Genomic DNA, 15,637 nt, shown 5'->3' with positions numbered 1-15,637 from the left:
CTCTGAGAGTTTCCTCTGCTGCAGGAAGACTTGAAATAAAACCATATAAACGTGTTAAATATTAATAATGTAAATCATTTAATTTGCAAAGCTGAAGTAAAAGCACGTGACCTTTGAGGCTGAATCACCACCTCAGACATGGGGCTGGGAAATATCATCAAAACTAAGAATCATCACAATAAGAATCATCATAATAATCACAGTAATAAGAATAACTTTATTTGTGTAGCACTTTTCTAAACAAGGTTACAAAGTTCTTCATACAAATCCATACAAAAAATGTGTAAACTAAAATAAAAGCTGTTTAATTCAGTTAAATGTTAAGATAAGATAAGAGGAGATATTCCTTTATTAGTCCCACAATGGGGACATTAGCAGTATTACAGCAGCAAGAGTCAAAGTAAGTAATAATAAGTAACATGCAATACTTAAGTGTAAGGAATATAAAAATATATATAAAAATGAATCGAATTTAAACTACTATATACAGTTTAAAGACATGTACAGTTAATAGACATGAATCATTGTTATTGCATGGACAGGTGAATATAGCTCAGTTAAGAGAGTAAAAGCCCATAATGGGTGCCTGTAGTTTTACTGGGAGCAGAGCTGGTTGTTCAGTTTTGCTGCTGCAAGATAACATAATAAGGTCAAGACTTTAAAATGTATAGAGAGGAACCCAACAGTTCCCACAACGAGCAGCACTTTGTGATTAACTGGAAGAAACCTGTAGAACCAGACTCGGTGTGGGCGACATCTGCCTCGACCGGGATAATAGATGTCACATTATTATTTATTTAACATTTAAAATACTCTTTTTTCAGCTCCTGAGTGAAGGTCGCGCTTCTAAACTCTTCTTTTTTTGGGCAGAGAATGACCAACACTTGCTAAACAATAAAACACTTTGGTATAATTATTGATATTGTTTTATTGCCCAGCACTACTTGAAAAATAAAATGTTCACTTGAGTGCAAATGAACTCCCTTGGTTTTCTTTCATGGAAAGCTGCCAGGTAAATTGAAGGTCATCGAATACCTCTCGCACCAAAATTATCTGGTACACATGTTTTTTTTATTAAACGTGTGTAAACCTGCTTAAATTGAGTCGTTTCCCGTTGCCAGTAGAAACGTTTGCCAGTTTTTCATCATGTTCAACTTTCCCAAAGCTCTCTCAACTCAATTGACTCTGGAGTACAACCCCCAACCCTCACTGGGATCAAACCTTCCTCCCTGGGCACAGGGATTGGCGTATGGGGTGACGCCAGAAGCTAACAACTGTAATTACCAAGTCAATTACTTCTTTAGCTTTTCTTTCATTTCATGTGTTGCATGAGTCACAGAAATTCAAACGTGTCCCTCTCTCCCCTGCTCACAGCCCCCGGGGACCCGAGGGATTAAGCAGAAAAACAAGCAGTATTTTAATTTGACAGCTTTTTATTTTCAATTTGCCAGAAAGGCCACTTAACAGAATCCATGAACGTGACTCGGTCGTCCCGATAACACATTAATACAGTGACGGCAGGTTTGACCTTGACCGGTGTCACTACGCAGCTGTAAAATTCTAAATTAAGCAACATTTTTATGAAGACAAAAAAGATCGTGTCCTTCAGGTGGTCAAGGAAAAAGTAGAGATCGTCTGGTTTGGGGAAATTAATGCTCGAACATATACGAAGAATCATAACATTGAGATTGGCCCAAATGGGTTTTAAATCAGAAATCTTTAAGTACTACGTTGCCTTATAATCACAAAAGCTCCGAGATGAACAACCTGTAAATTCAAAGTACTTTCAAAGAACACTCCAAGGCTGTGAGTTCTTTCACTGTGGCACTTAAGTTAAGAACGTGCTGCTTTAAGATGAGAACAGAGAAACACGAGAGGCATCAAGGACTGTAGGGATCAAAGAAACATAACAATAAATTAACAATCAAAAGAAATGTCAAACTCATCATTTATGAACTCTATGTTTAGGTTCCCTGGAACATCAGCCGGTTGTCAGTGTAAAATCAGACAGAGAAATGAACACATCTCCAACGTGTCTGCAGAGAAGAGTTAAGGAGGCAAAGGAAGGAGACGATGCAGTGTGTGTGTGTGTGTGTGTGTGTGTGTGTGTGTGTGTGTATGATGTTTCAGTCGCAGGCGGTACTGTTCTGCTGGTTTCTTGTATTTGTTAACTATAAATATCACACGACAATATTGTTTTTATATATCACGAAGCAGCAACTATGCTAATATCAAACTGCGCTGACGTTCACAGAGTATATGAGAGTGTGTGGGTGGATGACAGGAAGAGTGCATGCCTGTGTGTGTGGGGGGGGAGTAAATCAGCATGACGAATGTAGAGCACCTTTGAGTAGTGACTCTGAGTGAAATACAGTTAATGACTCTGTTGTAAAACATTGAGACTAAGTGAAAAGCCCAACACACACAATAAATCGCCAGGGGATGTTCTGCTGACTCTGAGGAACAGTACGATTGAGATGATGACGTGTTGCTGCTTTGACAAAAACCCTGTCAGACGTACAAAGGCACGTTTCAGGTATTTGCAGAGTGTGAGCCGGAGTTCCAGTAAATGTGAGAGTCAGTGTGTGTGGTTTCTACAGATTACAGGTTGTTATGAGTGTGTTTCACTTCAGCTGAGGGATACAGGACGTTGCTGGGCAGACTGGGAGAGCAGCTCTTGACTGGTGTCTGGACGCTGAGGGCCTCCATCATATTCCTCACTCTCTGCTTGTGCTCCTCTGTGGGTGGCGGCTGCAGGACACTGCTCTGGACCTGAGTGAACGAAAAGAAGAACGAGGGTTTTATTCTGTGGTGTTATAAAGGTGGTGAGAGGACAAAAACCCAAATACTGAAGAATAGATAAAATAAAATGTCTTCAGAGAGAAAATGGTCTTAAAGCCTTTTGGCTGGACCAACAGCTGACTGAGCCATGAAGTTACACCATTACTCAGCCAGGAGTTTTAAAATGAACTGACGCAAACAGATGCTATTATGTAATCAGGGGTCATTTACAGACACTGTTGCCAACTTGGCACATTTACTCACTTTATAAACACTTTGATCTACTTTTATTCTAATTAATATCCAGCTGGTAGCTACAAATTTAGGATAGAAAGAGTCATCACCTCATCAGTCCATTAGACATTATGATCTTGACCTTCGAAATGTAAAATCAAATTAGTTCCACACACGTTTCAGCCACATACAAGCTTTTGAACTACTACATTTTAATATTTAACCAAAGAGCCACTTAGAAAACATAATACCTGAACCCTAACTACCACTTTCCAAAGCCTTAACCTAATCTCCCCTTAAAACTGGCCTCACAGTAACAGTCAATGATTTACATTGCAGACCCCCCCCCCCCCCCCCCCCCCCCCCCCCCCCCCCATAATGTGACGAAACAGATTTAGGTCCCCACAACGTGAGTAATACAGAGACTACCTTCAAACGTGCGCCCCACCACACCGGGGGTTTTGCAAAGTGCTGAATGAGTAAGCAAGACAGGAACCACTTCTACGGCAAAAATGAAACAATTTATTTGAGCTGTCAAAGGCGCACACAACAGATAAAATGTGTGCAAAGGCTGTGGAGCAGCAAATGGAGCTGTACTGTGGATGTAGCTGTCTACTTCTGACAATAAAGAACAGAGAACACTTGACATACGCAGCGTAAAGGAAATGAAAATCTCATGGAGAAAACAATCAAACGACCAGAGGAGGCTTTTCAAAAGGTCACAGATCACGGACGGGGGACAGGGGAGGCCGACTCTGAACACGACTGTTCAGGCTTGTTCATGAAGAATCGCCAAGCTTCCACTGATGTGCACCCCCCCCCCCCCCCCCCCCCCCCCCCCCCCCCTGCATGAAGGTCACCTGAGTGCATTCGCTCACTTCCTGGACTATGGTCTGTATTTATGTGGAGCTTTTTGTGGTCTTAACAACCACTCGAGGTGCTTTAGAGTGGAGTTGACATTCACTCATTCACACAGCGCCTCTACATCCAGCACTTTGTCAGTCACTCATGCAACTCATTCACATGCTGCCGGCACAGCCATCAGGAGCAATCTGCAGTTGAGCGTCTTGCCCAAGGACACTTAGGCAAGTAGACTGAACAGGTGAATGGAACCAGCGATTAGTGGAAAGACCTGCTGAGCGTCCTGAGCCACGGACGCCTCCCTTCACACCTCACTGTGATCTTCACATCCAGCCTGAAGATCTGAGCTGAGTGATGGCTGCTGCATGATCAAGAACATGAAAATAAATCTGCTTTATGTACGAAAATAGCAGAAATTAACTAATAAATGTCCTGGAGGTCGTCATGAAGGTCGTCTGCATCTGTTAAGAATCACAGAGTAATAAAAGAATATTGATACAATACTGTTGTGAGCTGCATCATCACAATTATTGGTATAATAATTGTCACCAGTTTATCATAATCCTCTTCATGGTCGTTATAATCAGGCAGCTGCACTGACTGCTGCAGGGATGAAGGTCTGCTGGTATCTTCTGGTTTGAACTGGTGCAGGATTTAAGTTGGAGTGCACGAGAGCTGACGGTATTACAGAGGATAAACAAACAGACGGGATAAAGGCTACATCTGATTACATCAGGCAAAGTGCTCACCCACACCCCCAGAGTCAAAGCTCACTCATACGACTACAACAGGAGCAGTTTCTGGATCCAACAAGGCTGCAGCAGAAGACCACAACAACTGACATACTGTAAATTCATCATTAAGAGAGAAGCAGCATTCAAGATTAACATCTGAACATCTGTTTTTATTTGGCAACACCAAGTGAGTATTTTGAGGACAAGGGGCAGAATAAAGAAATGCCTCCAACACTGTTCAGTAATTGAAAAGAGCCAAAGGGGCAACGAGAGGTGAATGAAGTGGCGTTAGTCGGGTGAGAACAATTTGGAGTGCAAAGAGAAGCAAGGAAACGGGGGGGGGGGGAGCAGAGAAGGCTGGAAAGTGAAAGGTTGGGCATTATTAGCAAAAATGAAAGGGGAAAGAAAGAGTAATGGCTGAGACATTCCCTCAGGACTGGGGGGGGAAAGTTATTAGAAGTCTGCAAGCTTTGGAAATTATGAAAAGAGGTTCTCCCCTTAGATCAGCTGTGATCTGACAGGCTACAGTGTGTGCAGAGCAAGCTGCAGCAGCTTCCCCCCTGCTTCTACTTAACTGGATCCGACCTACACGTTCAGTTTGAGAGAGGAACACAAGCACATGCACACGTATTAAGAGGCGGAAATACCCAGAGGCTGCTCACAGTGGGAGTTTACACACACACATACACAACCTCAGATGGTGGTTGTGTCAGGACTCGTGGGGGGGGAAGCCAGATAGTGATGTGATACCAGCTCACTGACAAATGTGCTCAGATAATGTCGCCATAAACCGAGATTTCACTTCAGTGCAAAAGCAGTTTGACAAAAGCCACGAAAACTGTGAAGCGTGTTTGTGTGTGAGTGACAGATTGAGGCAGAGGATGAAAGGAGAGAAAAATCATACAGTCGAGAATGTTGGGAGAACATTGAACCCTGCCTCCTTTAAACTGCCTCAGACACACACACAGACACACACACACACACACACACACACACACACACACACACACACACACACACACACACACACACACACACACACACACACACACACACACACACACACACACACATGCAAGCCTTCACACAGTCCATGACTCCCTGGCACACACCGCACTGTGAGCTGCAGCCATCATTCTGTCACTCCTCTGATTCTGAGCCACTTCCAGAATACTAAATGCATTTCTGATCCTGTACGTAAGCAATCTGATGGAGCTGCTGCTATTCCGTCTGTGTTTAACGATTCCTTCAAACCCCAAAGGTTCTTTATGCATTCGCTGCAAAGCTGCTGTAGGTTTAACAAGAAGGACACAAGCAAAGAGCTCTTTATCAGTAACAACTGTACATCTGCTTATTCAGAGAAGCCAAAAACGTGTGAACAGTCCAGGCTGTTGGTGATGATGTAATAGAGCGGGGGAATGTTTTCTTGGCAGACTTTGGTTTGAAGGCCACAGTCTATCTGAGTGTGGTTTGGGACCATGTGCATCGCTTTGCAGCTGTTACTTACCAGCTCTCAGCATCGAACACGGTTCCATGAACATGACCATGAGTTGAGTACGGATGTTAATGCATCTAAGACACGTTGGAGAACCGCTCACTCTGCCCAGATCCAGAGGTTGTCTGGTTCCCATGTGGCCACATTCTTTTAGCTGTGGGGACACAAATACGTTCTGGGCCACATGGAAGGAGCACCTGACCCTTAATGATACAATTACAAGAGTGGAAGCAGCGTGTAAAGTGGGAATAGACGAGTATCGTTGGGTGAGAGTACACAGACAACATGCATCAGCTAACTGGTGACCTTCAACATCACACTTCATGATGGTCTTTAAACTAAAGCTCTCAATCACAGTTGTACCTAGCATCACTGTGTGAAGTGTGAGGAAGTCCCACCCTGAGGCCACTGATGTAAATGTGCATGTTGGTGCTGCTGTGCTAAGTGTTTGCATCTTACTTGCATGAACCGACTTCCCCTGCTGTCTCCGTATTTCTCTGCCGGTGCTGCTCTTCACGGCACATGAGAAGGATTTCAAGGTACCGGACGCCCTGTGTGAACTTTGTCTGAACTTGATGCCAGGGCTGCTACGGTTGTGGATTTGACTGGTGTTACACGGTGTTCAAACATGCATCCATTATATAACTTGCCCACTGGCCACATCTTATATAAAACTGATACTGCGTTTAGCAGAAGAGCAGAGTCCTGTCACAGAGTCTCACCACATGATGGGAGGAAAGTTCACCCACTGATTCAAACCGAATGCCCAAAGGGAAACTGAAAACACTAATGAGGCAAACCTGCAAACATTGTCTAGAGAAGGTGGCAGCATCCAGAGGCAACACTTCTAATCAACACACACTTTAACCTCAGGAGTGAGGCTGCCCACAGATCACTCTTACGTTAAAGATCAAAGTGAGCAGCCTCCAGACACTGAACCGACAAATCTTTCCTTGTAAAATGTCTGGTGACACCTGGTGGGAAGATTTCCACTCCGCTGCATCCCTACTTAATTACTTTTCTAATTCATTCATTCCAGGAGCTTAGATATTCATAGCTGCCAGTCAGAGGCCTGCTGCTGTGAGAATCTACACAATGTCCTTAGGATTTCATCTGTGTGTGTGACCCTGCATGTGTGTGCACAGTGTACCTGTGTGAGGAGGAGCCTGAGGGCCTGTGCTGCTTCTCGGCTGAGCTCCTTCACCCCCGTCCTCTCCGCCGCCTCCATCACCTGAAGCAGGTCAGGCTCCCACAGGACTGACGTGCTGCTGTGCTGCAGGAGCTGCAGAAGACACGCGCACACACACACACACACACGCACACGCACACACACACACGCACACACGGGTAGGTATACACATCAGAATGCACAATCATGCACAGATGCAGTCACAAGCAACACACAGGAGAATTAGAGTGAGGGTGTGAGAGAGGAGATGCAGGTAGAAATAAATACACACAAACTGAAGTAATTGGTTTTGTCGCGGTTGATGTTGAAGTCAATTAAATCTGCTTTAATTTTGTGAGGAAATTTTAATCAAGAAAAGGTGCAGAGCTGCATTATTGACCAAATCCCTTCAGTGTGGAGTAACGTGTTTCTGACGTATTCATTCCTGCTCACAACCAGGTCCCAAGACATCATATTAGATTTTAGTGGCATGGGCGTGACAGTGTAGACGCTCTCACGAGTGTGATGAGTCTGAGAACGGCAGGGTGCAGAAGGCAGCCGTCTTCTGAGTTGAGCAGGCAGTAGAGGAGGAATCGAGTCCATGGCTGGCACACCGCATGTTTCACTACACACACACAGACACACACACACACACAGGAAACAGACCCGGGGGGAGAAAAATGACAAGTGAGGATGCCTAATTCAGATGAGTGCTGTTTAATTTGGTCTATTCCTCCGCGTGCGATTAATAAAAATGTTTAACGACTGAAATCTTGCCAAAAGCCACAACATCAGGACATTAGGAGCACGTAGAAAAACAAACATGCATCCTAATGTGTTGCAGACAGCGATAATATAAAAAGAGAATTAAACACAACATCACCGACACAGCGCTAACACTCTGGAATATTTTTTTAATTTTGTCTCTGTGTCATTTACACATGTACAGATTACTGACACTGTCTGCCTCTGTCCTAATACCTGACGTATCGCTCTTTCTCTGAAGGAAGTCCAGCAAGGAGCTCAAACAGTTGACAGAGGCTCTCAGCAACAGCTCGTGCTTCTAAAGAGAAAGTTAACACACGAGAGCAAAGATGAGTGTTCACACAAGAGAGAGAATCTTAAATCTCTAAAATTTCAAACCATTGAGTCACAGAGATGTGCCTGTGTGGATTGTCGGATATGAGCACAAACACAGCAACAAATGAACAGGAAGAAGACATGAACAACCCCCCCCCCCCCCCCCCCCCACAAACAGACACACACACACCCACGGACACATGCTCACTAATGGACAGAGATGAAGGAAAGAAAAAAGGAGAACAAGGGAAAATCAGCGGGAGAAAACTCAGATATTTTGATAATGCTGGTCTCTCTCTCGAAGAGTCGGTGCTGGCAGGGAGCAGAGTGTGGTGTCCAGAAATACTAAAGTAGGCCAGGTAGATTTAACAGATGACAGTGGAGAGTTACAATCCGATCTGGAGGCAGAGAGGAGATAGGAGAAGAAAGGTTACGAGTGGGAGGGGATGAGAGAGCAATGGAGATGAAGTGGCTGGAGGTCAGAGGAAGGACAGATGTAAAGAGGGCAGATGAGCACATGCACATTAAAGGACAGGTTTTAATTAGAGTAAAAAACAGACAGAAAGTGAGGAAATAAGGAGAGGAGAGGAAGATCCGCTGTGATGATTCCTCCTGCCACCAGACCAGAGCATCAAGAAAGGAAAGAGAGCACAAAAACGAGGAGAGAGGAGGGAACTGTTACTCATATCAGCTGCTGCACAGCCGACGACAGAGCACTGAACCACAGAGCTGGAGCTCAGTTCAGCACTAGTCTTTTAAAACACAGAGAAAAAGCCACTGGTGTGGAACCAGAAGCTGCAGCACAGGCCGAGGATAAAAGAGAAATTCAACATGCACAACATCCAATCATACCAGAGTTTAACGTTTTATCCAGAGTAATTTTCAGATTGTCAGAATGGTATTTATTTAGCAAATATACATTTAAATATATATAATATTCCACGTCTCAGAATCTGACTCCAAATGCGCAAGATGGTGGCGTTTGCCTCCGGGATATTTAGGTTTTATTTATGGATAGTGGGAGGACGTGGAGATGCTTCGATCATCTTTATATAGATGATATATAAATACACAGGTTTACTCTTGACCTGTGTGTATCCAGACGACCTGTGAGTATCAGTCCTGGAACTGAGCTACTCACAGTATGTATCTCACTGGCATTTTATGGACACAGTCAAAATGTATTACCACACACTAGTGCTACTCCTCCTGCAGGCCTTGTAATTCATTGATTGAAAAGATATTTGCTTCAATCACATAGACCATTAACTGATGTAAGCAAAGATAGGATTCAATGTGCTTGGATTGTGTGATAGATCATATTAATGTAGCACTGCTATGAACTGTATGTATGTTCACTGCACAGTTGACGCTATTAGATAAGATACGTTATGATCTATTTAATAAACAGTCTATCTACTACCTTGTTTTTTTGGACTCATACTTTGCACCATGCTGCTTCTTTCTCTGTGCTGGTTTTCACCCAGAAGTCATGTTTCAACTATCAAAGTCAATAAACCAACTACATGTTATTACATTTTTGAGACACCTGCGATTGCTCTGGATGTGTGTGTCATTCCGTTATGCTAACTGCTAAATCAATTGCAATCTAGTTTTCTGCAGAACCTAGTTAGTGAAAGGCAGGTTCGATGTCATGCTGTAGAGATTTTAAAGATTACCTTTTGGATGTCTCCGCTGCAGGAGACACAGGACGGAGTGAACGCAGAGAAAAAAGGAGAAAGGCCTCCTCGTATTATTTAAGGCTGCAGCTGTGTGAGCAGATGGTTGTGTTCATCTATTTGAGGAGAAATAGACACTGACAAATCTGATGTCATCTTTTTGGTTTTAAATCTGTGAATTTCTGCACATATTGTTATTTACTTTCATTACAGTGCAGAATTTACTATTTTGTTGTTGGTTGTTTCTGCCTCCTACGAACAGGAAATGTGGAAAACGTAGACTCAACATTTTCTTTTGATGCAAAATAACAACAACATCATGTTTAAGAGAGTTCAATATATTATGTTATAACCCCAGAAGTAGTACAACCTGCAAAAGAAGTCCACTGAGAGCAGTTGAGAGGCACTGGACCCCCCTGGAGCTGAGCGGGTACAAAGCTCCGTCTTGGACCCCCGGGGGTTCAACCAAATCAGAACCAGTGCTCACACATACGACTGCTGATACCAGGTCAACGTCAAGTAGAGCCTGCAGCAACCTCAGGCCGCTGACTGGAAAGAGAAGTGAGAGAAGAAGGAGAAAGGTGAAATGATTGGAATCAGAAGAAGATGGAATGCATAAACACACAGGAAGGAAGTGGAGAAAGCAAACAAAAGTAGAGGGCAAGGCCCCAGAAGAAAAAGGTGCACAGCAGAACAGAGGGTGTGAGTGAGTGAGTGAGTGAGTGAGTGAGTGAGTGAGTGAGTGAGTGAGTGAGTGAGTGAGTGAGTGAGTGGGAAGTGGAAGTATGAAATAGAAAAAGATATTAAAAGCCGGCAGCAGAGGGAATAGAAGCACAGAAGAGCGGCAGAATAACAGATGAAAGGAACTGAGGGCGAGTTTTGAATAGATATGTGACAGAAAGGGAGCGAGTGAAGTTAAAGAACCCAGAGCCGAGTGTAGAGAGTGTGTGAGGTGGTGAGAGACGAGCTGAAGGAAGGGCAGCAAGGCTGAGGGATCAAAGTAGTGATGGAGATACAGAGAGACGTGGCCAAAATGACTGCTAAAACACAGCGGGATCCAATGTGCGAGCTTTCAACTACTTGAATTCCACTTATGCCATGTACACTGAGATTAGAGGTCACTGAGGGACGGAGGACTCAATTAGCGGCGGCGGAAGAGAGGAAGGAGAGGCAGAGCATATAGCAAATGATAAAAAAACTAACAGACAGAAAAACAGAGAGTAGAAGAGGAGGCTGAGTGAGTGAAGGAGTGAAGAGAGAGAGAGAGTGAAAGAGAGACAGGCAGGCAACGAGAGGGGGAGCCAATACATCACAGCGATCCTGACGGGCCACTTATCCAGCTGACAGATGGAGACACAGGAGCAGCAGGGATGATCTGTCTGCGAGTGCTGTAGCAGGATGTGGGCCACTTTATGTAATGAAATTGTGTGTAATGCAAGCCCAGGGTTTTTGGGTTACCTCCCCATGCATAACATTAACAGTCACTGTCCCCACGGAACATAGAAACCAAACAGTGGTGAATCTCATTAGTCTATCCTGAGGTTGCTCAAATCCAAACCCCAGCTGACGTGCATTGTGGTTGTACACATGCGCTCGTGTGATTGCAATAGAACTGAACAGAGAGGATTACGTGAGGAAAAAACTAGAGAACATTTAAAACAAGACAAAACACAAGCTGCTGGAAAGTTACTGAAGTATTCTTAGGTAACACATGCGTGCTAATCAATCAGCATGATGAATTGTTTCAGCATCTCCTGCCAGCATGAACAGAAAGTAAAAAAATCATCATCAGCTAAAATTCTGAGTCTCGTTACCCAGCAGGACATTGTCTGTGTGTCTTTTCCGAAAGAGCAGTCGCTCCACAGCTGCGTCCAGACTCCAGCTGACGCTCTTATGGACCTTTAATAATGACGAAAGAGAAAAAGAAAGCAGACGGGAGAGAGGGGATAGTAAGAAGAATAACTCAATTAGGCCAAAAGCTTCAAGAATGTATTATGTCTGCAGTGCCAGCAGAGAGCCGAGAAGAAAGTGCATTTTAAACAGATCCAATTTGTGTTTCATTCTGCGCCCCACATCTGAATCTGTGCTATCATTTATATGTTCTGTGTCTCGCCCTTGACGGCGCCTTGACTGTGGGAAGTTTTGTCCTGAAGTTGTGATAAGAGCAGAGCTGAGCTGCAGCGTGTACCTGAGCTGAGTGAACATGTTGCAAGGTAATGAGGGAGGACAGGAGGAGCTGGCTGCAGCACAGCAGGGATGAAGGAGGACAGGCTGATGGAGAGAGGGATGGAGCAGAGGAGGAGGAGAGGACTGTCTGCAGCTGGTCCATCAGTCCACTGTTGGAGAGCAGCATGGAGACAGCTGGGGAGGAGAAGGCACTATGTCATCACACTTTGATGGGATCTGCACTTGTGTGACTGTGTGTGTGTGTGTGCATGCGTGCATGTGTGAATAGCAGTTGGTCTGGATTTATATGTGGTGACATACTCCAGGCAACCACTCACATTTATTACCCATTTCTGTGGCACCTGAGACACCTTTGGGACGTATGTCAACTTTGGAATGTGTGTTAAGCTTGTTAAATATGACACACACACACGCACACACACACACACACACACACACACACACACACACACACACACACACACACACACACACACACACACACACACGTCCAGACTTTCTCACTTTCACTTTATACTGCAACTGGAGTCTGGCACCTCAGCCTTAACCAAACAAGGTGCATATATATATATATATGTGTGTATATATATATATATATATATATATATATATATATATATATATACACATATATGTACAGCCGCCAATTGTAAGAACTAGAAAAACTACAGTTAAGTTTACTATCTGACTGTTTGCCTTGAGTGTGAGAGACTGAGGAATGACAGGGGAATGTGTTGCTACTCTGGTGCAATACACCAACAGCTATCTCACCCAAGGTTGAACCCCCCCCCCCCCCCCGCATAAAGCTCAGCACCAGTGATGCAGATGGTGAATAGAGGTACAGGCTGCAGCAGAGGCAGTAAAGCAAAGCTTTGGGCATAATTATCTCTACCTCCCAGTGACACCCTGCTCTCTGGCCACTGGCCCTGTTAACAACAAATGCAGCTCAGTAACCTCCACTGAGGCTTGTTTCCCTCCAAGTCTGCGGCGGCAAATCATTTAGGTTGTAATAAAATCAGTTCCAATCAAAATGTCATGTCGTATAATTGATGTTGCTGATATGAGGCAGTGTAGCACGTCTTGATTCATCTTGTTGATTATGTTGATGGCAGCTCAAGGTAAATTATTCATAACCAAGTTCCACAGAGGAGCCATTCCTTCTATATTTCGGCTCATTAATTCCAATGTTGCGTTGGCTTTGTTGGATTCTGTTTTGTTTCCCCTTGAACAGACATGTCTAAAATAATAAAACCTTCACCTGATAGATTCCCTCAACGTTCCTGTTTCTCTCTTGTATGCTAAAAGAAAAATGAACAGTTTGTGTGCAGTACAATACGTATACATCTACTGACCAAGTTACTGCACAACTGTCTGTTTGTCTGTTTTTGTGGTTTTGTCAATGCGTATACAGTTGTTAGGTTCAGCAAGGTGACAACACAACTGTGTGAGAAGCTTTCAGACATGACCGCAGAAGTACATGTGCACAAGTGTCTAAGTAATGTCCAGGACTGAGCCACAGCCTGTGCATCATAAAGATGTACAGCAGGTGTCAGCTTGTGTGCTTATTATTTCCTCTGTGTCTCAGTGCTACACATTGTCCAGGGTCAGCCACTCACCTCTGTCAAAACAGGGCAGAGGAGAGAGAAGCTGAACCGGGGGGGACAGAGGGAGCGAGACACAGACACACACACAGAGGGTGAAGAGGGTTTGAGAGATGCAATGTCAGGATAGTAAGGAGGGTGAGACCAATATGTGAATCCAGAGAAGAGCGTGTCAAACCTCTGTCAGCGCAGTGTTCAGGACAAAGGCTCAGGCAGCAATACAGGTAGCTGAACGCAGGCAGCAGGCTCTCCACGTTGGTAGGTGTCAACTTCCCTGCGATATTACTCACTGAAGCACACAAACAAAGGATTGTAGAGTCCAGAGGGTTAATAGATGAGGGTACTACACTTAGATGCCCGGCCCGCAGCACCTTTTGACCTCACCATGGTAGAGCAGCTTGAAGTGCAATTCGTCCGTCTTTCTGTAGGAGGAGGATGAAGACGAGTCACTGGCCTGCATCACAGAAAGCAGCTTCAGCACCAGAGGGAGCGAGTTCACTGCTGAACAGAAAGAGACAAAAGACAAAGTACGACTGTAAACGGAAACTTTCAAAAGAGACAATGGTGTGAGAGACAAATCAGCGAAGAGAAAGAAAGGTGAGAGACAGCGGTGTGTATGAGAGAGAGGAAGACGAGGGTGCAGCTAAAAGACAGATACTCATCCTGAATTAACCTTTTATCTCGCCTCATTACTGAGACAGAAACCTGTGATGTTCCCAGGGTAGTTTTTAGACATTTTCCAAACTGACACTGCTAATTTTCTCAAACAAGTGAGGTAACATGAGTTGGCTGCAGCATACAGTGCAGCGTTCATGAAGAAGAAGCAGAAAGAGGAAAACTGGCCGAAGCACCACGAATACTCAAATAAAAACTATTCTGGGTCTGAATGAATGAACCTCACAGGCAGCAGGGAGGTAATGTAAACAGGGAGAGGAGGTGCACGAAGACAAAGCGCACGGTAGCCTTACAGGAGAGAGACTGGAGAAGGATCAGGCAGAGCATTCATCTACATACCCCCTTTCACTGATGTAGTGCATTGCGTTAAAACATCTCCCCTCGGGATGCTGCTGCATTAGACACTAATATAAAGTATATATTAATGCAAATTACAGGAGGCTCAACTGGAACACATGCAGCAGAACGGTCTGTAATCCCCACAGGGGCAGGGATGAGCAGAGAGCATGCAGAGGCTAACCACTGCAACAGATTCTCAATCCCCAGCTGGCTCACGGGTGTTCTGCCCTTCAGCTGCGCTCATTAACCTGGTCGAGTAAACAGATAGAACGATGACACCTCGTCCTGAAGCGTCATATTAGAAGTTCTAGAGTTTTAATGTCTGATATCTTGAAAGTTTGTTAATTCTAGCAGGCAGTAAATAGGAGGCATAGCTAGTTTATAGTTTATACCCCTTGGATGCACTATTTATACACACAAATATGGCAATAATAACTTGTATTTTATCAACGCCATCTCATAACCATGTCATCACAGTGTAGAAAATGCTGCCTGGTTTAATGGCCCAAAAAACATAAATTGTCACAGGTAATCTATTTAATGATCCAGCATATACGAATAATTACACTGGGTCCTGACGCAGCTGTCCAACAATTATTAGGAGGCAAAAGTTGGCGCAGAATGTTTTAGCCTTGTTTCCTAGTTTTTAATTAGATGTCTGATTTAAAACATGTTTTATTGTGATTACATTTTTACATACATATGAGGTTTGTTTATTTCCACAGTGAGTCCCAGAGATAAATGTGTCTGTCATAGGGAATGTGAGGTTCACGATGTAATGGCCGTTCTCTGGAGAGACATTT

General features: G+C 44.1%; 1 protein-coding gene across 5 annotated transcripts in view; it reads right to left on the bottom strand.

Annotated features, from left to right (window-relative positions):
* Positions 1-1,747: 1,747 nt before the first annotated feature.
* Positions 1,748-15,637, bottom strand: part of LOC117766214 (meiosis inhibitor protein 1-like) — a 35,414-nt gene continuing 21,524 nt past the window's right edge. For 2 of the 5 annotated variants that reach the window (XM_034593047.1, XM_034593046.1), the window contains exons 24-33: positions 14,205-14,321; positions 13,999-14,109; positions 12,221-12,393; positions 11,847-11,931; positions 10,403-10,581; positions 8,255-8,336; positions 7,792-7,898; positions 7,256-7,387; positions 2,645-2,772; positions 1,748-2,036 (exon numbers count right to left, since the gene is read on the bottom strand). In XM_034593047.1, the coding sequence (XP_034448938.1) occupies positions 1,982-2,036; positions 2,645-2,772; positions 7,256-7,387; positions 7,792-7,898; positions 8,255-8,336; positions 10,403-10,581; positions 11,847-11,931; positions 12,221-12,393; positions 13,999-14,109; positions 14,205-14,321 (1,169 nt within the window). In that variant the 3' untranslated portion in view covers positions 1,748-1,981. Of the gene's footprint in view, positions 2,037-2,644; positions 2,773-7,255; positions 7,388-7,791; positions 7,899-8,254; positions 8,337-10,402; positions 10,582-11,846; positions 11,932-12,220; positions 12,394-13,998; positions 14,110-14,204; positions 14,322-15,637 lie in introns of those variants that run through there. The other 3 variants (XM_034593048.1, XM_034593049.1, XR_004614682.1) reach the window with 3 other exon arrangements.

This window comes from Hippoglossus hippoglossus, chromosome 8 (genome assembly GCF_009819705.1).
Source record: "Hippoglossus hippoglossus isolate fHipHip1 chromosome 8, fHipHip1.pri, whole genome shotgun sequence".
NCBI lineage: Eukaryota > Metazoa > Chordata > Actinopteri > Pleuronectiformes > Pleuronectidae > Hippoglossus > Hippoglossus hippoglossus.
This window is presented reverse-complemented; position numbering and strand designations above follow the sequence as displayed.